The sequence below is a fragment of the Erpetoichthys calabaricus genome, chromosome 2, assembly GCF_900747795.2.
Source record: "Erpetoichthys calabaricus chromosome 2, fErpCal1.3, whole genome shotgun sequence".
Lineage (NCBI taxonomy): Eukaryota > Metazoa > Chordata > Cladistia > Polypteriformes > Polypteridae > Erpetoichthys > Erpetoichthys calabaricus.
The window spans coordinates 346,698,146-346,725,348 of NC_041395.2; the positions used below are offsets into that span (position 1 = coordinate 346,698,146).

Here is a 27,203-nt window from a genome sequence, read left to right on the forward strand (position 1 = left end):
CTGTCTTCAGACGCATTTCCAAGGCGCAGAAAATGACAATAATAATAATGTTAATAATAATAAAGTTAATAATAATTAAAAATGTGATTTTTACAAAAAATGATCCAGAGAAAAAAAATTGTAATTAATACTTTATCTACAACCCCACAAACTCCCCGTACATAAAGCCTCTCCCAATATATACAGTAAACAAATGTCATAAAATCAGGAACCCCAAAAATATCCGACAACATCCACTCAGTTTAGTCTTTTTATCAGATTATCATATCTCCCAATATTTCAGTTTTCAGTCGTGCCAATCCCAGAATAAAAGATTTATGGCTCACACTGACTCCAGTCCCATCCACTGTCTAGTCCGGTCCTGGAGGACCACCGTGGCTGCAGGATTTCATTCTAACCCTTTTCTTAATGAGTGCCCTGTTTGTGCTGCTAATTCACTTCTTTTGAACTCATTTTATTTAACTTGCTCTTGAAGCCTCAGACCCCTTGTTTCTTTTTCCTTAATTAGCTATAATGAGATACAAAATGAGTCCAAACAACTGGTGTCCATCATACAATATCTGAAAATAAAGAAAGGTGAAGGTCTCAGGAATGCTGATCTGCTCAGGTCACCACAACATTTTCACAGAAAAGAGAAAATCAACAATTTCAGAAATGTCTGCTGTTGCACCACGAGAGCAGCAACAAGCCACGGAATTAAAGAACGAGTTTAATTAACAACAAGAATCGGCACCTCATTAAGCAGCTGGTCGGAGTGAAATTGGTTGGAGTTTGAGGCCCTGACTTAGCTGGTCTTCTGTTGGCTCCCTCACTTCACACTTCACTTCCGTTTGGGTGCCATTTAAGGAAAGAAATGAAGCAATTCAGAGGAACAAATCTTAAAGCAATTCAATTAAAATGAATTTACAAGAAGTTAATTAGCAGCACAAGCAGGGCACTAATTAAAAAAAAGTTTAGAATGAAAACCTGGAGCCACAGTGGTTCTCCAGGACCAGACTTGGTGACCCCAGGTTTAGTCCACTTCCCTCAGTGTATCAGGAATCTTTGAGGTGGCCACCCCAAACTGCATCAGACTTGTGGTGCTCCATGAGAAACAATCTTTTTCCTGGTTTTTAGATTGCTCACGTCTTTCCCCTCCGCCATAAAGCTCGGGCCGTTTTTTCCCTTTTCGTGCTCCTTTTCAATAATGCGTCCATTTTCATGGCACTCCCGGAAATCGCAACGACAGCCCCATACCTCACAAAAGGTCCTCCCTATCCAACCCGCCCATCTTATGCTATGGTGCGCTCAGACGGGAACAGGATTCACATAGAGAGACAAACGACAAACCAGAAACAAATTGATGTGGCAGCGCTGCAATATTTAGTAGAAGGGTAGCATCCTTATGTGCAACATCATATTATAAGTCTCTACAGAAGAGTCCAATAGTAAAGTCACATGGCTGAGAAGGCAGCACAAATTAAAAAAAACTGCAGTAAAGCAAAATCTGCAGGGGTTCAAGGCAGGCCAGAAGACCACCCAGCCACCACTGGGCTCTGTACAAACATAAAGGTACTTAAATCGTTCATCACGGTTTCCAGGCTTCGTCTGAGAGGATTTGGGTCTCGTGCACAGCTGGGGCACCCGCTTTCATTCCAGCACTGCAGAATTTTGATGAGGTGGTGTCACCCTGATCAAAGTTCTGCGATGCTGGAATAAATGCGGGTGCCCCAGCTGAGCATGGGACAAAAAAAAGAAAAGAGAAGAAAGTAGAGAAGAGTAGAGACCCACTATTGTAGTGGCGGTGCTGTCATCAAGTGTACAGAGTACAGAGAGAGTCTCCCTTATTAATAATTAAAAACAGTTTAGTTAAAACTACCTGAGGAGTTTAAACCAAATCTGATCAATTATAAAATTAACACAGGGAAACTCAATTGCTCTGCTCCATTTTCAAAGCCTCATATATTTACAGTGGCAAGACAAAGTATATGAACCCTTTGAAACTAAACACTTAATGTTTAAATTTGTCTTAAAACACAGTCTGATTTAACTAAGAACACGCAAATTATGGAATTGTTCTTGTACATACTGAACACATCATTCAAACATTCACAGGTGTAGGCTGGAGAAAGTCTGTGAACCCCAAGGCTGATCATCAATAAAAGCTAATTGGAGTCCAACCAATGAAATGAGATTGGAGGCGTGGCCGAGAGATATTCTGACCAATAGAAAAACAACAGGCTACAGCATTCTGAGTTTGCCATTCACAAGAAGCATCTGCTGGTGTAAAAACTGAACTCATTTCTATGTGTGAGCGTCGTGACAAGCGGCAGCCTTTACAGAAGCTCTGTCCGTTTTTATTTGGAATTACAGGGTGAGTCAAAATGATGTTAACACTAATGTTACACCTATGTATATATTTATATACAACTTCTGTGGACAATTTATGTGCCACATATGGTACATGTGTTGAACATGATGGCACACAGGCTAAGACTTTTCTGTAAATCATCTTGCACATATGAAGTATGTTTTTTGGATAAATGGTTTCCGCCATTCAAATGTCATGTCACACATGTGCAACTGGGAGACAGCTGAAGGGCCTGAATTATAGTAATTCCACACCACACCAGGGGCCAGCGAGGTGCACTGACTGTCTCTCTCAATCCCATGCAGACCATCCACGGGAAATCTTGCAGGGTTCCGGTGCCACTGATGACGTCACTTCCTATTCCGGCGGCACTGATGACGTCACTTCCGGGTCTCGGCATATAAAGCCGCCATCTTAGCTACCTAAATTAGTAATGTTTTGGACCCGTGTCTATGAACATCTCTCATTCAATTAACCGTTTTGCAGCCAAGGCACAAAATACGGATGGCTGCCCAAAACCTTTTTGAGGACTTCATAATTTTGACTCACTCTGTATTCATTTTTTTAAATTAATGTTATTGATTAGTAATATCAAGATTTGGCCTTTAGCTTGTACACATACATTTATGAATGGATTTTTAACCTAAACTGAAGAGATGCTGCTGTTAAAACAGACCCGTGCACCGGCCCACCTCAACTGCCTCTCAGACAAGCTGTGAACTTGAGAAATGTCACACGAGAAGCGTGAAAGATCTGAAGGTTGCAAGCGTCCAAAATATCTGAGAATGTGGGAGACTCTGAGGAATGTAAAGTGGGATATATGAAACACTGCCGTATTCACCTGGTAGCACTGCAATCACCGGCGCACAAAGACCCATCAAAAGAGCCACTTGTTTGAAAATGAAAAGGGCGAAAGTTACAAGCTCATCTGGAGATGGAGGAGTCGAAGATCTGGAGTGAGGATTAAAGTAAGGTGAGAAGGATTCAGACCTGCCCTGAGTTCATATAATGAGAAATGTCTGATTGCTTTCATACAAGTTGTTTGAACTGTTAGATCTCAGGACGAGGTACTGTGGCCTTTAGGGTACTGCGGAGAAGCGGCTTACACCTCTTAGTTCAAACGATGTTTTAATGCTAGACGGGTTTCATCAGACTGAGTGGATAAAGTATTAGGGGGGCTAGAGACTTTATGAGAATGTGAAATGATTATAGCACAGTGCAACTAAAACTAAAATGTGTGATTAAGACGGTGAAACGCAGAATGAATCTGTCCACGTCACTGACCAGGACAGTAAGTTACGACATCCTAGCTGACTCAGCCACAGACACAATTGATCTTAATGATGAATCAGTCTGAATGCTGGAGACTTCAAAGAAGGAATATCAAGAATCTGTCAGTCCTGTTCCATTCTCGGACACTACAAGCCGGACCTGCTCAGTTCAAATATTAACGACTTTAAATATAAACCTGTGGCACAATCCAAGCAGCTCTGACCTCATTTTAATGCCATCTAAAGGTCTGCAGCAGCTCTCGGTTGTCCAAGCCAGACGTTTTTAATGTGTGCTTGGGGTTACAAAATAATTTTAGATAATCATCAGTCCACTGTTAGCCAAGCTGTGTATAAATAAAGACAATTTAGTTCTGTGGCTACTCTCCCTAGAAGTGGGTGCCCACCAATGGTGAGTGAAAAAGCACATCACAAAATGCTCAATGGCGTTAAAAAGAACGCTAAAGTAACAGCTAAAGGCTTGAAGGAGTCATTGGAAGCGGTTAACATCTCTGGTCACCAGTCTACCATACGCAAAACATTGAACAGGCTTGATGGCCCAGGGCAGGATACCAATGATACCTAAAGACCACCTTCACATTCCACAATACTATTGGGAAAATGTTTTGTGGACTGATGAAACTATGGCTGAATTGTTCAGCAGTACACATGGCAGAAAAAGGGCACCGCATACCAATGTGAAATCATCATCCCAATGGTGGAGGGAACATCATGACTTGGGGCTGCCACCTTGAGGTCTGGAAAACTTGGCATCATCAAGGGGAATATGAATTCCCAAGTATACCGAGGTATTATACAGGAGATGTCACCAGCTGAAGTTCAGTAGAAGTTGGTTGATGCACCAGGATAATAACCTTAAAACATCAAAGTAAATGTACCACAAATGACTTCAAAAACAGAACAATTGCGCTTTGGAGGGGTTCATTCAGAGCCCAGACTTTAAGCCAATGAAGGATGCTACAGAAGGACTTCAAGAGAGTCTTTCACACCAGACCTCCTTATCAATTGTGTGTATGTCTGTCATGTAACTACATTTGGAGAGCCATCAAAAAAACGGAGTCAAATTCCTGTTATGCGTGCATACTTGTCCAATAAATGTGATTCTGATATGGCTGAGCTAAAGCAGTTCTGTAAGGAAGAATGGTCCAGAATCCCTCCAGAATGCTTTATGCTGGTCAGAACTGCTTGTTTGAGGTCACTGCTGCCAAAGGAGGTGTGACCGGTTACCAAGTCCAAGGGTTCACTTGCTTTTTCCACAGCACATTATGAACTTTTGATGGGTGTGTTCAGTCAAGATATGAAAGATAACCGTTTGAGCGTTATTAGCGTATGCATATTCTGATCGTTCATACTTGTGACTTGGATGAAGGTCAGATCACATTTTATGATCAATTAATGCAGAAAGCCAGGTCATTCCAAAGGGTTCATTCACTTCCTCTTTCTAGCCAATGTACATTCAGATATGTTGTTCATTCAAACCGACACAAGAGGGCAGTATTTATGCAATACAGTATATCATATCATTACAAACTGGAAATGAGAACAGAGGAGGATCCAGATAAACCTGAAGCTTGGTTAGGGAGGCATTTTGAGCAAAGGGGTGATCAACTACTGAGAATTCTGTGGTGAAGTACAAAAAGCCCTCCTCAATCCCATTAACATGCCTTCCAATGAGGAAGCAGAGCCTGGGGACTCAGAGGTGGGCTCCCCCATCTCTGGGACTGAGGTCACCAAGGTGGTCAAAAAACTCCTTGGTGGCAGGGCCCCAGGGGTGGATGAGATACGCCCGGAGTTCCTCAAGGCTCTGGATGTTGTAGGACTGTCTTGGTTGACACGCCTCTGCAACATCGCATGGACATCAGGGACAGTGCCTCTGGATTGGCAGACCGGGGTGGTGGTCCCCCTCTTTAAGAAGGGGGATCGGAGGGTGTGTTCCAACTTCAGAGGGATCACACTCCTCAGTCTCCCTGGAAAAGTCTATTCAGGGGTCCTGGAGAGGAGGGTCCGTCAGATAGTCGAGCCTCGTATTCAGGAGGAACAGTGTGGTTTTCGTCCTGGTCGTGGAACAGTGGACCAGCTCTATACCTTTAGCAGGGTCCTGGAGGGTGCATGGGAGTTTGCCCAACCAGTCTACATGTGTTTTGTGGACTTGGAAAAGGCATTCGACCGTGTCCCTCGGGGAATCCTGTGGGGGGTACTCCGAGAGTATGGGGTACCGGCCCCCCTGATAAGGGCTGTTCGGTCCCTGTACGATCGGTGCCAGAGCTTGGTCCGCATTGCCGGCAGCAAGTCGAACCCGTTTCCAGTGAGAGTTGGACTCCGCCAGGGCTGCCCTTTGTCACCGATTCTGTTCATAACTTTTATGGACAGAATTTCTAGGCACAGCCAGGGCGTTGAGGGGGTCCGGTTTGGTGGGCTCAGGATTGGGTCACTGCTTTTTGCAGATGATGTTGTCCTGTTTGCTTCATCAGGCCGTGATCTTCAGCTCTCTCTGGATCGGTTCGCAGCCGAGTGTGAAGTGGCTGGGATGAGAATCAGCACCTCCAAATCCGAGACCATGGTCCTCAGCCGGAAAAGGGTGGAGTGCCCTCTCAGGGTTGGTAGCGAGATCCTGCCCCAAGTGGAGGAGTTCAAGTATCTCGGGGTCTTGTTCACGAGTGAGGGAAGAATGGAGCGTGAGATCGACAGGCGGATCAGTGCGGCATCCACAGTAATGCGGGCGCTGCATCGGTCTGTCGTGGTGAAAAAGGAGCTGAGCCGCAAGGCGAAGCTCTCAATTTACCAGTCGATCTATGTTCCTACCCTCACCTATGGTCATGAGCTATGGGTAGTGACCGAAAGAACGAGATCGCGAATACAAGCGGCTGAAATGAGTTTCCTCCGCAGGGTGTCTGGGCTTTCCCTTAAAGATAAGGTGAGAAGCTCAGTCATCTGGGAGGGGCTCAGAGTAGAGCCACTGCTCCTCCGCATCGAGAGGAGTCAGATGAGGTGGCTCGGGCATCTCATCAGGATGCCTCCTGGACACCTCCCTGGTGAGGTGTTCCGGGCATGTCTAACCGGGAGGAGGCCCCGGGGAAGACCCAGGACACGCTGGAGGGACTGTGTCTCTCGACTGGCCTGGGAACACCTTGGGATTCTCCCGGAAGAGCTAGAAGAAGTGGCCGGGGAGAGGGAAGTCTGGGCATCTCTGCTCAAGCTGCTGCCCCCGCGACCCGACCTCGGATAAGCGGGAGACAATGGATGGATGGATGGATGGATAGATGGATGGAAATGAGAACAGAGGAGGATCCAGATAAACCTGAAGCTTGGTTAGGGAGGCATTTTGAGCAAAGGGGTGATCAACTCTACTGAGAATTCTGTGGTGAAGTACAAAAAGCAGCCCATCTACAATCGAGGTAAGCGTGCTTATTTTACATGTGGTAATACAAAGCTTCTATTGCAGCACTAATAAGGAATAACTGATGATGAGCAATAGCTAGAAACAAAAAAACAGGTGTGTACCATAAGACAAGGCACAATACCAGCCAACACGGCTGACAGGCAAAGATGTCTAGCAGCTAATCAATTATCTTGAGAATGACCGGTGAAAGCAGTATCACTATAGTCGCAAAACGTCACACTGACACCTACAGCTTTGCCGAGAAGCTAACTGCTGCTGTGGATGGATGGATAGCTGGATAGATATTTTATTATTAATTCCCATACTCCAGCAGCAGCATACTGATATAAACAATATTAAAGAGTGATAACAATGCAGGTATACAGACAGACAATAACTTTGTATAATGTTAACGTTTACCACCCCGGTGGAATTGAAGAGTCACATAGTGTGGTGGAGGGACGATTTCCTCAGTCTGTCAGTGGAGCAGGACGGTGACAGCAGTCTGTCGCTGAAGCTGCTCCTCTGTCTGCAGATGATCCTGTTCAGTGGATGCAGTGGATTCTCCATGATTGACAGGAGTCTGCTCAGTGCCCGTCGCTCTGCCACAGATGTCAAACTGTCCAGCTCCGTGCCTACAATAGAGCCTGCCTTCCTCACCAGTTTGTCCAGGCGTGAGGCGTCCTTCTTAATGCTGCCTCCCCAGCACACCACCGCGTAGAAGAGGGTGCTCGCCACAACCGTCTGATAGAACATCTGCAGCATCTTATTGTAGATGTTGAAGGAAGGAAGTATAGTCAGCTCTGTCCTCTCTTGTACAGAGCATCAGTATTGGCAGTCCATGAGATGGACATGGAGCCCCACAGGTAAAGTGGAAGCATTTATTTTGCATAATCCACAAAACATGGAATTTCGTTAAAAGTTTATAAACCTCCAGACTGTTCTGTTATCCTGGAAGAAAAGTCAAACCGAGATCCTTCACATATACTGCAGAAGGACAGCACAGGAATCACGTCTGTATCCATCACAATAAAAGGGCAGCGTGAGCGCAGGCTAAGCTACAGTAAATGCTAAAGCGAGAAGAATCCAGAGGATCCCAAAAGTTTCTGCCGCCAATACACGTAAGCAGGCTTATGGAGCAGCAGCAGCACCACCACAAGGGTAAGGGCCGATCCCGAGACAGACATACCGAATATATTCTCATTTAAGTTCTCCAACGGATAAGTCGGGGTTTATTTCAACTTATAATTTCCAGTATTTTATAATGTCGGTCATATAAGTCGAATGTGGAAAACTCCCGCTATTGGTCCAAGAGATTATGAAATGGTAACACCCACCTGAGAGAGTAACCGCGGAGCACACTGGCTTTTTTTGTATTGTGCCTACGTGACCACACGGTGATACCCAAACTATTCCGAAGCGACATTTGCACTGTTTTGTGTCTTTTTTGTATCTCACACCCTCATACACCTTTATCGTAAGAGTATCCCTACGCTGGAGCATTCGATCAGAAGAAAATATGAAGCTGGTTTAAAATTAAAAGTCGTTGAAATTGGTAACTGCGCGGCTGCAACAAAATTCAATGTATCTGAGAAACTGGTGTGAGATTGGAGGAGGCAAGAAGATGTAAAAAAAAATAAAATAAGTGTCACATATTTGAACGGGCGTATAAGTCGGGGTCTGATTTTACGATCGATTTTTCGGGTTTCAAGACCTGCCTTACACATGAGTATATACCGTCGTCATCAGACATGGCACGGTCTGTGCAAAATATATACACACGGATGGTACCCTGCCAGGGTTTCTTCAGCGTATTCCCATATCCCAACAACCCAATATATTAATGGCAACTAGCTGTGCTACCCGTCTAAGACAGTTTAAAATCAAAGTGGTCAACGTAGACCTCAGGGTTAACGCTTGCGATGCAGAGGTCTTTTATTTGCCATGTGGTATGGGATTCATAAAAGCAATGTAAATAAAGGCGTCAAGTGTTGGAATTATAGACACAGCAATTGGACAGATGCACAGACAGACACTTATCCTTTTATTAAAATGGATAACCACCAAAATAGCCAAACACACACAACCAGACCCTGGGCCCTGTTTCAGTGGTTTTCAGCTCACCTTTGAGGAAGATGATGTAGCATCCACCGTGGAAGCAGTCACCGCTGTGGACGACTCGCTCACCATGCTGGAAGGCCTCTGATTTAACACTTGCCTGGACATGCGACAATTTGGCCTATAAAAAAAATGGGACATTATTATGAGCAACAGACACTACAAGAGACGGAATATTGCTGAACAAGTGCCACGGGGTCTATGATGGAAAAACCGACGCCACCAAACTCAAATCCCCAAGGCCTACAGGGCAGACATTCAGGGCGAAAAAAGAGACACCTGGCAAAAGATCTCCTACCAAAGGCTGACACTTATTTTCTATGCCCGCTTGCTAGGTCATATCTGTTTTGAAACCTTGACATGATTATGAGGTTGTTAGAAAGGGGGGTGTGGTGGTCCTGATATCTATGCAAAAGGATGAAGGTCCAAGTCTTTTAGAGTCCTGACGTTTCCTGTCCTGCTGTATGTTTGTGAGATATGGACGCTATCCAGTGCCCTGAGATGAAGACTGGACTCCTTCATGTGTGTCTCTTTGGAGGGTCCTTGGGTACCGCTGGTTTGACTTTGTGTTGCTCACAGAGTCCTAAATGAGGCACATGGCCTGCATTGTGAGGGAGCATCAATTACAGCACTATGGCCATGTGGCACAATTACCCGAGGGTGATCCAGCTTGCAGGACCCTCATTGTTGAGCACCTGAGTGGCTGGACCAGGCCAAGGGGATGCCCACGTAACTCCTGGCTGCAGCAGCTAGATGGTCATTTCCAGAGGGTGGGACTGGACTGCGTGTCTGTCTGGGGGGTTGGCCAACCAGGATCCTGAGCTATTTCATCATGTGGTGGGTGAGGCAATGTGCTATATTAGTGCAGGCTCCCCAACCTAACCTGAACTGACCTGACATGATTATGGACTTTTCACCAATAATAATAATAATTCATTTTATTTATATTTATTCTGCGGTGGGTTGGCACCCTGCCTGGGATTGGTTCCCTGCCTTGTGCCCTGTGTTGGCTGGGATCGGCTCCAGCAGACCCCCGTGACCCTGTGTTCGGATTCAGCGGGTTGAAAAATGGATGGATGGATGGATTTTATTTATAAGGCACTTCATATTTGTAGTAAACCTCAAAGTGCTACATAAAAAAATGTAAACAAAGACACAACAAGATAAAAGAATAATTAGAGGCAATTTTATTAATATGCTTTCCTAAATAGAAACGTCTTTAACCGACTGTCTGGTGTCATTTCCGGTCATATTTTATTAAGACGTGGTGATAAAGCAGGCATTCAGAAACACTTCCACTAGTCAGAAAAAAAAAATGTTGTAAACTTGCTGTTCTCGGAGAATGCCTGGTGAGAACCAGCAGAAACTAAGAACTCAGGGCCAGGATGCACTATAAGGCCAAAATTACTTGGACTCCTCCCGGCCAAATTATTGAGTTCACGTGTTTCACTGTTTACATGTTTAGCAAATCAAGCGCACATACAGCCACGCAATCGCCACTGTGGCTTTAAACGTCGCACTGTCACACGATGTCACCTTTGCCACTGAAATTTCTGCTCTGCTTGATCTGCACCGTTCCACTGGATGTGCTGATACTGGGAAGTGGAAGTACTGAGGGGCAACAACACCTCAGCCATGAAGTGGCGGACCTCACAAACTTGCAGAGCAGGGCTGCTGACTGCTGAAGCACCTAAAAACAGCCTCTCTTCTGTGCCATCACTTCAGCTCAAGTACTCCGCCACATTTGAGTGCCTTCCATTTTTGTTAAATAAAACTCCTCTAGAGAACACTCTTGTTAAGAAGATTTTAGTAAAAATACGTATGTTTGGGATGTCGTGAGTCGTGCTGATTGATGAAATTCGTCATGGCAGTTCTCACAGTGAATTTACTGGGTTTGCCAAATATTCCCTTGAAAGTCTGCCGCACAGCAGGCTCAGACCATTTTTTTTTTCTCCCCCAGTGCCCCATGATGCTTTGCAAGGCCAGCGTGATATCACAGAGCTGTAGCAGCCAAACCTGGGTAGGACAGGCCACCTGAGTATATAATGACGATTCCAGTATTAGGACAGTAGGCTGAATCAACCGCTATTATCAGATGAAACTCTTCTTCAGCATGCATTTAATAAAAACAGCTTTACTGGTGTACTAAATGTATTTGAACATTTTCCAATAATATTTAATTACAACACACACAGAAGGAAAGTGGACATGCATTTATCTCTTAAAGGTCACGTCTTGTTGTATGGGCTGACCCGTGTGTAATACTGTACGTTGAGAGACTACCCAGAGTGCGCTGCAGTTGATGCAAAAATGGAGTGAAGAACCCACATGCCTTTATTGTCGCGTAATTTGGTAGCCGTGGAAGTGAATGAATAAAAACGTCAGGGACAAAGCAAGTATTTGCTCTCAGGGGGCAAGTCTTAGCGAGTTCATGCATCCTGCTCCTGTTAGCAATAAATTTGACCGTTCCGATATTCAATCTCATATGTATCTGTGGGGTGGCAAATCTCAGTGATTTTGTGCTTCCTGCTGCCACACTCTGTAAGATATCGGACTGTTTGGATATTTTATCTTGGGGATTTACAGTGGACCGCATTGTTGCCTCACAGTTCAGGTCACATTTTTGTCATAATAATAGTTGGCAGACACTTCTCTCAGGGACACCTAAAAGACCACTGCTCCATCATAACCCACTCACAACGAGCTCAGCTTCACCACTGGCTCCAATGAATTTTCCTGAATGTTCCAAACATTTCCGAGATTTTGCTGACCTCAAGGCAAATAAATTCATGCGGGGTACAGTGGGTACGGAAAGTATTCAGACCCCTTCAATTTTTCACTCTTTGTCATATTGCAGCCATTTGCTAAAATCATTCCTCATATTGACAGACATTAAAAAGAATTTTTGAAATTGTTGCAGATTTATTAAAAAAGAAAAACTGAAATATCACATGGTCCTAAGTATTCAGACCCTTTGCTGTGACACTCATATATTTAACTCAGGTGCTTTCCATTTCTTCTGATCATCCTTGAGATCACCTTCATTTGAGTCCAGCTGTGTTTGATTATACTGATTGGACTTGATTAGGAAAGCCACACACCTGTCTATATAAGACCTTACAGCTCACAATGCATGTCAGAGCAAATGAGAATCATGAGGTCAAAGGAACTGCCTGAAGAGCTCAGAGACAGAATTGTGGCAAGGCACAGATCTGGCCAAGGTTACAAAAAAATTTCTGCTGCACTTAAGGTTCCCAAGAGCACAGTGGCCTCCATAATCCTTAAATGGAAGACGTTTGGGACGCCCAGAACCCTTCCTAGATCTGGCCGTCCAGCCAAGTTGAGCTACCGGGGGAGAAGAGCCTTGGTGAGAGAGGTAAAGAACCCAAAGATCACTTTGGCTGAGCTCCAGAGATGCAGTCAGGAGATGGGAGAAAGTTGTAGAAAGTCAACCATCACTGCAGCCCTCCACCAGTCAGGGCTTTATGGTAGAGTGGCCTGTCGGAAGCCTCTCCTCAGTGCAAGACACATGACAGCCCGCATGGAGTTTGCTAAAAGACACCTGAAGGACTCTCTGGTCTGATGAGACCACGATAGAACTTTTTGGCCTTAATTCTAAGCGGTATGTGTGGAGACAACCAGGCACTGCTCATCACTTGTCCAATACAGTCCCCACAGTGAAGCATGGCGGTGGCAGCATCATGCTGTTGGGGTATTTTTCAGCTGCAGGGACAGGACAACTGGTTGCAATTAAGGGAAAGATTAATGCGGCCAAGTACAGGGATATCCTGGACAAAAACCTTCTCCAGAGTGCTAAGTACCTCAGACTGGGCCGAAGGTTTACCTTCCAACAAGACAATGACCCTAAGCACACAGCTAAAATAATGAAGGAGTGGCTTCACAACAACTCTGTGACTGTTCTTGAATGGCCCAGCCAGAGCCCTGACTTAAACCCAATTGAGCATCTCTGGAGAGACCTAAAAATGGCTGTCCACCAACGTTTACCATCCAACCTGACAGAACTGGAGAGGATCTGCAAGGAGGAATGGCAGAGGATCCCCAAATCCAGGTGTGAAAAACTTGTTGCATCTTTCCCAAGACGACTCATGGCTGTATTAGCTCAAAAGGGTGCTTCTACTAAATACTGAGCAAAGGGTCTGAATACTTAGGACCATGTGATATTTCAGTTTTTTTTTTTTTTAATAGATCTGCAACAATTTCAAAAATTCTTTTTTTTGTCTGTCAATATGGGGTGCTGTGTGTACATTAATGAGGGAAAAAATTAATTTAAATGATTTTAGCAAATGGCTGCAATATAACAAAGAGTGAAAAATTGAAGGGGGTCTGAATACTTTCCGTACCCACTGTATGCACATCACTAGTTGAGGCCATATGACTTGATGGCTTCACAAGAGGATTACGTGACACGAGTAACGGGAGATTGTTTTCATGGATGTTTCCGAAGTTTGTCGCCTAGCGTTGATCACCATAGAACCTCATTCTATTAGATAGCCTGTTATCTCTATTCTGTAAAATATGAGATTCTAATTTGTTAACTGACTTGATTGTATGGAATAGTGTTTCCTTCAAAAAAAAAACAAAAAAAAAAAAAACGAATAAACATTTTTGCCGGCCACCACTATAAACAACATGGGGTAACATTATTAAAAAATAGCTACTATATGAGGGGGAACCCAAAAATAACAAGAATTTTTTTTCTGGAGGCTGGTGGACCGTTAGTTCCAATGTTTGCCCCTAAGTTTGTGTATTACGAGACTGCCCTCCGCATCAGTTGGCCAAGCGGCGTCCTTGGGGAAAGGTCAATGTCAATTTTTTTCTTGAGCCTCTGTTACCGTCTTCATCGATTTTGTGATGGTAGACTTGAAAGAACAGCGTGTTTGCATCAAGTTCTGTTTCCTTTTGGGGAAAGCAGCAGCAGAAGCTGTCACATTGCTTAGAGAAGCTTTCAAAAGTGAACCTTTGAGCCAGGTGAGGGTCTTTACCTTCAAGTGCTCAAGTGATTGCGTGATGCAGTGCGGAGAAACAACCCGGCGAGTCAGGCGAGTGGCTTCTGCATCGCGACATCACAGCATTGAGTGAGTGGCAGTTTGTCACAAACAACAGGATGACAACGGCTCAATCCCCCTCCACTCCCTGGACCTTGCACCCTGCGATTGTTTCTTAACTCTTTGAGGACTGAATATTTTTTCCAAAACAGGATGGTTTCACACAGAAACAAACATAAAACGTCTCTTGCTGCATGCTGTGGTTGGCAATTTGCCAAGAATGAGTGGCAGGCTTGCTGGCAGGCTGTCTTCACATGGCTGGGACAGCAGCAGTGGCGGTCACGGTCGCAGTGCATTACAATCTGGTTTCTACCTCTTATCATTGTTAAGTGGCAGTCCACCCTGGCGAACATTGTCAGTACCACGGCTAACTGGGGACCGATCAGCTGAAACTGAAACCTCACATTTGTTTTTCGAGTCCAACAAGTCATAGTCCAGTTCAGAGATAATAGACAAGACGTTGTCCACGGAGCATTTTGCTTTTCGCATTTGCTTTGATTTCTCGCCAGATGTCAGTGCCATTTTTGCCGTTGTGTGAGCCTTGTTACTCACGTGAGCACAGGGAATCCCGGTCAAATCGAACTTTCCTTCTAGCAATGAGAGTCCAATGTAACGATTGGTTTTGTCACAGTTTACAGCGGATTACCATTGTCAACTCCTCCTTTTGACAAAAGTCGACCTCAGCCCTAAAAGAGTTAATTACAAGAATGAAGAGGGGACCTTAAAGGAAAGCATTTTTAGGGTAAGGGTTAGGTTTAGAGGAGGTCACGAAGCAAACAATGGAAGCGTTGACGGCTATCACTTTGCAAGAGTTTGAGAAGAGTTTTTAACAATGGAAAAAGTGGTGGGACAAGTGTATTGTCTCTCAGGGAGAGTATTTTGAAGGTGATTACATTTTAGAAATATGTTCAGCAGAGAAATAAATGATTAAAAAAAAAAATATTATATATTATTTTTGGGTCCCCCCTCGTCTGTGGATCCAGTCCTTCAGAGCAGCCAGATTGGTCAGTTTCACTTTGGTGTGATTGATCAGTTTGGCTTTTTTGGAGAGATGAAAGAGGAAGTGTGAGGGTGAGACGCACCAGGAGGTGCCTGCTGTGAGATTTACCTTCAAAAGGCTAAAAGAATAAAAGTGGTCCGGAGGATTAGGAAGCAGGCTTTACAGGAAACCACTCGAAAGAGAAGAAACGTTCACATACATGTGGCCAAGAGATCACAAATATTTTTAAACTACTCTTTCGGGCGACTTTGACAGGTACTGTGGTTACTGAATATACACAGTGTATAATTAATGGAAGTTGTTGGGCAGAATACGACTTTAAATCCCATCCAAGTGTCACCTCCATGTATGCCCCAGAATCACATATGAGATCAGCGGTGTCTGTATATGTGGTCCTGACACACTCGGCCAAAGACCGCAGCACAGACATTCTGCCTTCAGTTTGGTTGCAGTGATGGTGATGGATTGCCTCTCTTCTCTTTGTGGCCATTTCCAAATCAAGTGGCTTTGACAAATTGCTCAGGCTTCTGTTAGCCTTTCAGAGATCTGCTTCACTCACTCACTTCAGGCCTCATTTTGCAGTCTACTGGAGGCTCGTCCTCCACCCCTGCCAAATTAGCAAAGGGGTTCTGAATCAGATCACGGAAATCTGGGAATGAATTGGGCCTTTTTACACCACTAATAAGCCCACAAATTACAACGTTATTATCATTCAACGACCACACATGTTATCTGGTAAATAGTGCCCTCCAGAAGTAGTGTGTCCCGCTAGAACTTTAGGTGATTACCTTTAAGCCATGAAGGTGCCTCTATAAGACCATGAGAGTAATGCCACTGTAGGTACAGGACATTGATATCCGTCCCTTTGTTGTGGCACATGAACTTTCCCTTCTGACTCCCACTTTAACAAAGAGGCCGAGTATTTCTATGGGGGAGGGGGGGGGGGCTTTTTGGTATGCAGCATGTGGACCACTCAATCTGATAAGGTGGCATAAACTAAATGACACTTTGGCAAACACAGAAGAGAACTTCAGACGCCTCAGACAGGGAGACCAACGTCCATAATTCAGCTCTGCCAACATGTGATAATTAAACCTGAACATCCATTACCATTCGGACGCTTGGGCCTAAATTTACTCAAGAAACCAGAAGTTTGTGTTAGCATAAGCTGCCCTAGTAGTCTAAATATTCTTGATTGTAATTGAAGTTTGTCATTTTTCAACCACTGATGGAGGTCTGAGGAGGGCTAGAAACCTAACAAACATATTAATACAATAAATCACATGGTTAGATTGGGATTAATAAAGTATCTATATCTAGATTTGAAATTTGTCACTTTTGAGGTTGGCTCTTGGTGGGCTAGGACAATTGGTAAAGAATCAAATATGAAAACTATGGTCATATTCATGATCAGCAACCTTCAAAGCAGAATCACATTGACTTTCTACCTGCTGATATCATCAATTCCCATTTTTTCCCCCCAAAGTTTTGTGTAAAGGAGTCATTTTGACCTCTCAGATCCCATTATGGCTCAGTTGATGCGGCCTGCACTACTTCAAGTCCTTCTGATCACTTTTGCTGAGGACACCAAGTGGTTTACTCTTACCTTAATGATCTAATCTCCTGCACAAAATATGGTCCAAAAATGGCAGATAGATAGATAGATAGATAGATAGATAGATAGATAGATAGATAGATAGATAGATAGATACTTTATTAATCCCAAGGGGAAATTCACATACTCCAGCAGCAGCATACTGATGAAAAAATACAATATTAAAGAGTGATAAAAATGCAGGTAAAAAACAGACAATAACTTTATATAATGTTAACGTTTACCCCCCCCCGGGTGGAATTGAAGAGTCGCATGGTGTGGTGGAGGAACGATCTCCTCAGTCTGTCAGTGGAGCAGAACGGTGACAGCAGTCTGTCGCTGAAGCTGCTCCTCTGTCTGGAGATGATCCTGTTTAGTGGATGCAGTGGATTCTCCATGATTGACAGGAGTCTGCTCAGCGCCTGTCACTCTGCCACAGATGTTAAACTGTCCAGCTCCGTGCCTACAATAGAGCCTGCCTTCCTCACCAGTTTGTCCAGGCGTGAGGCGTCTTTCTTCTTTATGCTGCCTCCCCAGCACACCACTGCGTAGAAGAGGGCGCTCTCCACAACTGTCTGATAGAACATCTGCAGCATCTTATTGCAGATGTTGAAGGACGCCAGTCTTCTAAGGAAGTATAACCGGCTCTGTCCTTTCTTACACAGAGCATCAGTATTGGCAGTCCAGTCCAGTTTATCATCCAGCTGCACTCCCAGGTATTTATAGGTCTGCACCCTCTGCACACAGTCACCTCTGATGATCACGGGGTCCATGAGGGACCTGGTCCTCCTAAACTCCACCACCAGCTCCTTGGTTTTGCTGGTGTTCAGGTGTAAGTGGTTTGAGTTGCACCATTTAACAAAGTCCTTGATTAGTTTCCTATACTCCTCCTCCTGCCCACTCCTGATGCAAGTGAGAGCTTTTAGGGTTTTAGAGACAAAAACAGGGGGGATCCCCATAAAGCTTGACATCTTGAAAACTAGACAACGCCACGAGTCGAGCGGTATGTCATATGTGGAAGATTTCTCATGCTGATGAATCAGGAGGCGCCAGACAAGGGAGAGCTGAAGTGACACAAACCGTTCATTTTTTTTTTTGCCCCCCTCATAACCAAATGTCAGCTTTGGCTTCCCACTCAACTCAGCCTGGCACAGCACCTGCAGCCCCTCTGCCCACCTGTTCCACCTACTGTTCATTTACCTCCAAAAAGAAAGTCCTGGCACAACATCCATTTCATTAAACAAGGCGTTGCTGTGTAGATGTTATGTGTCAGCCGGGTGTTCAACTCTTTTTGCTCTTTTGGGCTCATTCCATTCATTGGTTTGTGTTAAAATTGTTATTTTTGTTGATTATTTACAGGATTCTCGGTTTCTTTTTATTAGTTTTTTGTGTATTGTTTAACTTCTAGGTGTCCATGCAGGTAGTTCCCCAAGAGGTGGGACCACACAGCCATCTCCATCAAGGGACTGCCTCCTAGTCTTATAAAGGCCGAGGAGACACTTGGTGCTTTGCCATACATCGAGTATACATGCTGGGTTCTGGTGAGGGTGACGGTCCGGGTGGGTTGGCTACAGCTGCCATGTCCTGCTTGAACCGGGAAAGGCCGATAGTCATGACTGGGATAAGCCAAGCAATGAGGACACACAGCTGCAAAGTGCTTTTATTTTTCTTCAAAACCCCAAGGTGTAAAATACTGCAGCACTCTTCACCACTAAATAAATAATCCATGAAACCAGCGCTTCAGATGAAGGTTAAAAATCAACACGTTCCCTTTTCATTCAAGTCCTGTCAGCCCAGCGGGTCATCTTAGCTGGCTGAGACACTAGCAGCTATGGTCCATTCCTTCAGCCCTCGTTCTGACAGCTCCCAATCCCCCCACATTCTTGGATATAGGGTGGTCCAGATCTAATTATGCAACTTTTAATGCAATGCAGGAAAACAATGCAAGACAAAAGAATTGTTCAAAATATCTTGCAATAAATGAATGCAGGGCAGGTGCTGACATCTATCGGCAACAAAAATTTTTTTGTGAATTCTTTATGTAATGTCTCTTAAGTTATAGCGTAATGAAAATTGCACAATTAGATCTGGATCACCCTTGTACTTATTCCCATGAAACTACTTGATCACCCCCTACTCCTGAATTGGAATGCTCCACAGTGGAAGTGCAGTCCGCTAGCTTCTTCACAGGGTTGCTGACCACCACACTGACTGACACTCCCAATCTGGTCTTCCTTTTCTTGTTCCTTTTTCTCTTGTGCTTTTAGTCCGTTCACCCAGCCACTCTCTGCTCAGGCTCCTGTTAGGGGTGCGTGTGCATTAAACACACACCCCAGAGCACTAATGAGGAAACAGGCCTGTCTGGGCACATCTAAACGTGAATGCAGGCACCCAACTTCCTTCATCAGGAGCCCAAGGCTTCTCTGCCACCCTACCAAGTGCACCTAGGCACCTATTTTTTGGGAAATTTGTATTTCAGATTTGTTTGCCATTGGATTACCTAACAAGGCAAATCCTCATGTGCCTTTTTTTTTGCGCTCCTTGGAGCATTTTTGTGTAATAAAAAATTCTGTTTGACGGACCCCCTTCCAATTGTTTGGAGGATCGCCCTAGCTCATGACAATATACAAACCGCAGAACACTAAACCAGCAGCACAAAACAGAAGTCCAGGGTGGATTGTTTTTTTTGCTTGCTTCCTCTTATAAAAGGGGGCACAAATTTATAACCTTTCTTTTGAAATCAAAACTTTTAATGTTGAGTTCAATGAGCAAATCAGGAATCATAGAAAATTAAATAATGGCAGGCAACAGCCACCCACCCAACTTTCTACACTTGCCCTGTAAAGGGAGTGCATACAGGTTTAAAAATGACCTGATGCCAGTGGAGAGCAATGAGAGACCCCAGACAGACACAGTGAACCCCACAGGAATAAGTCAAGTTGAGGAGCAGGCACTGGTACACCCACTACATGACGAAACAGCTTGGGATCCCGGTTGGCAACCCCCCAGGCAGACACGCTGTCCTGTCCCATCCTCCAAAAATGACCCTCTATCTGTCAAATTCAGATGTTACGTGGGCAACCCCTTAGCCTGGTCCAGCCACTCGGGTACCCAACAATAAGGATCTTACGAGCCGGATCACCATTGGGGAAACGCACCACATGGCCGTAGTGCCATAACTGACGCTCCCTCACAATGCAGGTCATGTGCCTCATTCGGGACTCCATGAGCAACAAAAAGTCAAACCAACGATACCCAAAGACTTTCTGGAGAGACACAGTACCAAAGGAGTCCAGTCTTCGTCTCAGGTCACTTGATAGCGTCCATGTCTCACAACCATATACAGTAATCCCTCGCTACTTCGTGGTTTACTTTTCGCGGATTTTATATGTAAGCATATCTAAATATATAACGTGGATTTTTCGCTGTTTCGCGGGTTTCTGCGGACAATACGTCTTTTTACTTCTGGTACTTGCTATCTCAGTTGGTTTGCCCAGTTGATTTCATACAAGAGATGCTATTGGCGGATGGCTGAGAAGCTACCCAATCAGAGCACGCAGTTAAGTTCCTGTGTGCTGCTGATTGGCTCAGCGACGGAGTGTTGCATTAACCAGGAAGTCTCATCTCACTCATTCAGCATTAACGTGCTCCTGCTACTGATTCAGGGGCCGTGTCCAAGCGCCAACAGAAGATGCAAATGATTGCAGAAAAGGTAAACTTTTTGGATATGTTGAAGGAAGGGAACAGCTACACAGTTACAGCATCAATGAGTCCACAATTCTTTTTATTTAAAAAGGAGGAAAAGCATAAAAGATCTACGGCCGCAGTGTCCTTTAACCAGGGCGCAAAACGAGTTGCAAGTGGACGTGATAAGGCAGTAGTCTGGATGGAATCTGCTTTAGGAATCTTTGCAACAAGGTCGACGACGTCATGACCGCCTACAAGCTGCTATGTGTACTTCGCTATACAGTAAGTGTAAACTTATCTACCAATTTCATATTGCTTAGCAGTTGTCCCGGTTATTAATAGAGTAAAGGGTGGGTTGTAAACAATACAGGGAGGGTTTAAAAACGTCCAAATATACGTTAAATAATTAAATAAATATGGTGTCCCTACTTCGCGGAAATTCAGTTATCGCGGTCGGCCTTGGAACCTATCTCCCGCGATAAGTGAGGGATTACTGTACAATAAGTAAAGGGCAGAATTAAAGATTAAAATTAGTGCAGACCTCTCACCAACCAGCTTGGAACCAAAACGCACAGCGGCTGGCCTCTTCTCTATGTTGAAGGCCAGATGGTTTGCACCACCCAAAGCTCAAGTGAGGTTAGTTAGAGAGAGAGAGAGAGAGAATTTCCAGAAGTTCATGGAGTGTGAGAGACCAAGATTAGCTTAGCAGAGATGATGATGATGCCCATCAGACAGAATAACCTCTGCTGGATAGAAGTCACGGTAAGAGATGAGAAGGACCAGGAGAAGAAATATAGGAGAGAAAAAGGGAATATTAACAGAGGAAAGATTAGAAACATTCATCTAAAACACAGAAACTGAAAAAGAGTCCTAAAACTCATCGAGAAAAGAGTTGCACAGCGCCAAGTTTATGTTGGGTGAAATAAAGATGGCCTACATATTTAAAACGGAATATGCAGGTAACTGGGGTCCTTAGAGGACGGTGACATCTTCTTATGGGAGGCTTTCTACTAGATGGCGGGTTGAGGTGAAGAAAAGAGGCCACAATGCCAGAATGAACATAACATTTGAATCATCGCTTCATTTTGAGCTACACATCAGGTCTCTGTCCAAAATTTCATTCCATCATCTCCATCACATTGCCTGCCTCCGTCCATTTCTGTCCTTTAATGAAGCTCAGACTCTGGTTCATTGTCTCATAATGTCTCATATTGATTACTGTAATTCCATCTTCATCGGCCTCCCCTGCAAAATCTCTACAAAGACTACAGTACATTCAGAACTCGGCAGCCACATGAAGCGTTCTGCTCACGTCTCCCCTGTTCTCTCCCAACTACACTGGTTACCTCTTCCATCGAGGACTAAATTCAAGATTCTTCTTCTCACCTTCAAAGCCTTACATAACCTTTGCCCCTCTCTACCTCACTCAGCTCCACACACTCCTTGTTGCTCTCTCAGGTCCTCACGCAGTCAACTCCTTACTGTCCCCTGCAATAAGAGTCTCCACCCTGGCAGGCAGCTCCTTCAACCAGGGCCATCCTAACAGCATTATAGACCCCCGGGCAAAGCAGTGCACTGGACCCCCCCCCTACACAACACCTCAGCAAGTCACAACATACATAGATTAGCATGGAGCCTCCAGGCAAATGCCCGGTGTGCCCATGGGTTAAGGTGGCCCTGCCGTCAACTCTGGAACTCTCTTCCTCAGTCTCTGAGTTTGCACCTCTTTCTTCACCTTTAAATCTCAACTGAAAAGTTTCCCCTTTGACGAATTTTTGTCTTCTTTGTGATTCTGTATCATATATTGTAATCTATACATAAAGCAACCTTGGGTATCCATCCATCCATCCATTATCCACCACTTATCCGAGGTCGGGTCGCGGGGGCAGCAGCCTAAGCAGGGAAGCCCAGACCTCCCTCTCCCCGGCCACCTCCTCCAGCTCCTCTGAGAGGACCCCAAAGCGTTCCAAGGCCAGCCGGGAGATATAAAAACATAATAATAATATACTAAACAGTGTCATCTCCAGACAGAAGAGCAGCTTCAGCGACAGACTGCTGTCACCGTCCTGCTCCACTGACAGACTGAGGAGATCGTTCCTCCCCCAAACTATACGACTCTTAATGTTTACCCCCCCGGGTGAAATTGAACATTATACAAAGTTATTGTCTGTTATTACCTGCATTATTATCAATTTTAATTTAATATTGTTTTTGTATCAGCATGCTGCTGCTGGAGAATGTTAATTTCCCCTTGGGATTAATAACGTATCCATCTAATCCCTCCAGCGTGTCCTGGGTCTGGCCCGTGGCCTTCTCCCAGTGGGGCACGCCCAGAACACACACCCCCCAGGGAGGTGTTAAGGGGGCATCCTAACCAGATGCCCAAACCACCTCAACTGACTCCTCTCAATGCGGAGGAGCAGCAACTCTACTCCGAGTCTCTCCCGGATAACTGAACTCCTCACCCTCTCTCTAAGGGAAAGTCCAGCCACCCTGCGGAGAAAACTCATTTCGGCCGCTTGTATCCGCGATCTTGCTATTTTGGTCACTACCCAAAGCTCGTGGCCAGAGGCGAGGGTAGGAACGTCGATCGACTGGTAAATCGACAGCCTCGCCTTTTGGCTCAGGTCTGTCTTCACCACGACGGACCGTTGCAGAGCCCACATTACTGCGGATGCCGCACCGATGCGTCTGTCAACCTCACGCTCCATTCTTCCCTCACTTGTGAACAAGACCGAGATACCTGAACTCCTCCACCTGAGGCAGTACTGTGTTCCCAACCCGGAGAGCGCATTCCACCCTTTTCCAGCTGAGAACCATGGCCTCTGATTTAGAGGTGCTGACTTTCATCCCAGACGCTTCGCACTCGGCTGTGAAATGCTCCAGTGAGAGGTGGAGGTCACTGTCCGATGAAACCAACAGAACCACGTCATCCACAAATAGCAGAGATGAGATTCCGAGGTCACCGAACAAGACCCCCTCCGCTCCTTGGCTGCGCCTAGAAATTCTGTCCACATAACTTATGAACAGAATCAGTGACAAAGGGCAGCCCTGGCGGAGTCCAACCTCAACAGGAAACGAGTCCGACTTATTGCCAGCAATGCGGACCAAGCTTCTGAACCTTGGGTATATAAATGCAATTTATTATTATTAACTCTTTTAGGGTGGATGTCGACTTTTGTCAACAGGAGAGGTTGAGGGCGATCATCAATGGTAAATGGTGAGCAGACCCACCGTTACGTGTTAATTTGTCTCTCTGTGCTAGAAGATAGCTTTGTTGAGTTGTCCGAGATTCCCTGCACTTGTATGAGTAGCAAAGAGCAAACGACGGCAAAAATAACATCGACATCTAGTGAGACATTGAAGCGAATACAAAACAAAGCAAAATACTCCATGCATGGCGTTTTGCATATCATCTCTGAATTGGAATCCGACTTGTCGGACTCCAATTTTGAGGTGAGTGACCTGGAGATCGAGACTGAAAATGAAAGCGAGGTACCGGCATCAGCTGATCACGTGTAGCCGTCTCGTCTACAGCAACATTCACCTGAGAGGACCAGCACTTGACACAATGTACAAACCAGAATACGCTGCACTGAAACCATGACCTCCGCTGCCACCCCTGCCTCATGAAGACCGCCTGGTAGCCAACCTGCCACGCATTCCTGCCAACCATCGTACTGCCCGCCCATGAGCAGCTCAAGCCACAAGAGACGGCAAACTGGCAGCCACAGCTCACAGCACCAGATGTTTTATGTCAATACTGTATTGAACGCTTCTAAGAAAACTGAATGTTTTGGAAAAAATATTCAGCCCTCAAAGAGTTAAAGGTACAAAGGTCCAGCAGTGCAGAGTTATGTACAAGGATGGCTTAAAGTTTAGAGACAATAAGCAGGGAAATGTAAAGAATGGAGGGAAAGGAAGTGCAGAGGGTAGAGGGAGCCCATTGGCTTTAAGGACTAATCTGAAGACAGAAAAAGGAGGAGGAACACAAAACTTGGAACTCAGTAACTGGAATGTTCAGAGTCCAAAGTCACCAGAAATGTAACAAAACTTCATCCTATTGCCACGACAAGCCTATGGCTCAAAAGAGATGGGCCTGCCACCCATACAAAGGGCAGGAATCCTTTGGCTTTGCCAAACTGGAATTGTGCCAATAGGATTGCCAACTTTCCACCAAGACTGAAGGACTGAAAGTAGGAAAGTGTGACTTTAAGCTTCAGGCCAGTAAAGGGAAGAGCACAGAAGGCTCGAAGGGACACCATGTTGGATTCAGCAGTGGACCAGGACGGTGGATTTGTCGGATGATTTAATCAGCTCCAGCTTAGTCAACGAGTAAACAAATTTGAGTTACGTGCGTTTTCTCAATTGTCATCTAAAACATCGTCCAAAGAACTATTACTCATTTGAGTCACTCAACCATGTCACAGTCCCGAGGGGCAGAGCAATGCCTAGTTGTATTCAATGGCAGTAGAATTCATCTTTAGTTTTCTACAGTATTTGTACACTGGAGATGGTACAGCAGCAGCATTTCGGTACCGGAACTAAACAGCAGGCACAAAATACCTCATACTCAGCAATTCCTGCATCCGCAACGTGCTGAAAAATTCAAAAGGTAAATAGAGGATTGCGGTAAGGCAGGGTGGTGTGCATTTATGTGGCACAACAAGGAAGCGTGTGAGTGTGTGGCACACCAGTGTTGCCTGGAGTTAAACCCCCTGGTTGGCTATCCGAAAGCTAGTATTGATACCAAAGTCGATCCAGCACTCCGTCACAGTCCTTCACATGAGGTGGCAGCCACACACAGAACGCAGCTGTCTTGCAGTGATCTCCATCAGTCTGTCCAATAAGAAGGACCTTCCTGCCCAGGTGACCACCACGGCCAGACACACACAAACTCAAGCACTCCGGTGCTACACCAAGGACATCAAGCCCCCTTAACCTGTTCTGGAGGGGCCTTTCAAACTGCTCTTAGACCTCAGGGCTGCACTACATCAAGGGTCAGCTCTTCAATTTGGTAACAAGAGTCAGCGATGAGGAATAAACCGCATGGCGAGATGCACAAGAAAAAAAAACGATAAGTGAACAAGTGTCTAAATGTCTGACGGCCTGCGACAACTGGCACCTTGAAACCTTTGATAACAAGCCTGGGATGAGATGACCAGTGAGGTCACATACAGTCCAGAAGGGCATTTATTAAAAATGAACAGTACCCCCAAACAGTGCCGGTGGTACGTTATTTTGTGCCCAAGGCCAAAGCTTATTAGTGTGCCAACCGATTGTTCAGTAGCTACCCCATGTGGTTGGAATCCCCCCCCCCCTTTTCTGCCTAATTCACATTAATGGTGGTGCCAGCCCTGCCCCCAAAAAATGTGCTGCAGTCTACTAGTAACTAAATAGTCCATGATAAATATTCCATAATAAAATCCAGTGCTCAGCGAGAAAGTTAAAATCAAATACATAAAAAGTAATAAAAACCCATGGATAAAATGTCAGAATCAGCCTTTCTCCATCGCAGTGCTCGTCTCACGCTCACTCACTCTCATGACCGTCTCACCCCACACCCCCGTCTCCTGGGTTTAAGCAGCAGGGCAGACACAGCAGCCAAAGCGGTCCCACTCCGACTCCATGCCCCGGCCTTGTTCTATCGCCGTCTGCTGAGATCCCTAGGAGCACATGATGGCTCCTACTATTCAGCAGCAGTCTCTGGAGCGCCTCTCACTCTGCCAGTTTGTGGGTTTCCACCCATTGCGTTGCCACCTTCTGCACCCACACTGCCTCCTCAGCCGGTTCTGTCCTCTCCTTTTCCTCATTTAACTTCTTTTTCTTTACTGGAGTCCCTCTTGCCCTGCTCAGGCCCTGTTTCATACCTCCACGGGCGCAGTCTCTTACTTAGGACTCATGGAGAGGAAACTGGAAACAACCGCACCCTCACATGCAAGGGAGATCAGCCCCAGTCTCCCCATTAAGCATTTCGGGGGGCTTAACAAACATACAAACACCTACAGGAGCCTGAGCTGCACAGTTTTAATTTAAAACTGCACATTGCAGCAGACACATCTCATCACAAAATGACAACCCACCCGTTGACAATGCAAACCCCAAACATTCACTCTGATGTCAACTGATCAAGAGGCCTCTTCTGTTTTGTCGGTTTCTCCCCAAGGATTCAAGTGCGCATCCTGCAGCCGTCTCCTTGTCATTTTTACCACAAACGGCTTCTCTAAAGAGAGGGAGAACTTGACAGCCTCTCTGGTACGGCCCACTGACTTCAGGACAGTAGCCCCTATGAGGGCACTGCAATACCAGCACTCGTCGAGTCTCCATGGGCACAAACTGTAGAATTAGTCATCTTCAGCAAAAAAAAAAAAAAAAAAAAAAAAAAACTGCATAGCATTCATTCGGCTAACAAAAAAATGCAAGCATAGTCAAAAATTACAGCGCGGAGTTAAATAACGTGACATTCACAAACCTGCTTCAGGGTCATGGGAGCCTGTCTGACAGGAACAAACTCTGAACGGGCTGCTGATCCAACGCAGCGGAGTTCAACGGCTCATTTAAAGATAAACCGCTTCTGTCTGAAAATCAGCATCAGGGTCCGGGTACAAACTCAATTCCAAAAAGAGTTGGGACAGTATGGAAAATCCTGAGTGAGTTGTATTCATTTAACACTAGAAATTGCTGAAGCCTATGAAAAAAGTCGTAATCCTGGGCCACCTT

At 45.2% G+C, this 27,203-nt stretch overlaps 1 protein-coding gene across 6 annotated transcripts in view; it reads right to left on the reverse strand.

The window, feature by feature from the left end:
* plekha7b (pleckstrin homology domain containing, family A member 7b) overlaps positions 1-27,203 on the reverse strand; it is a 377,482-nt gene that overhangs the window by 159,631 nt on the left and 190,648 nt on the right. For all 6 annotated transcript variants that reach the window (XM_051923402.1, XM_051923401.1, XM_051923403.1 and 3 more), the window contains one exon: positions 9,143-9,257. In XM_051923402.1, coding sequence (XP_051779362.1) covers positions 9,143-9,257 — 115 coding nt within the window. The remainder of the gene's footprint in view (positions 1-9,142; positions 9,258-27,203) is intronic.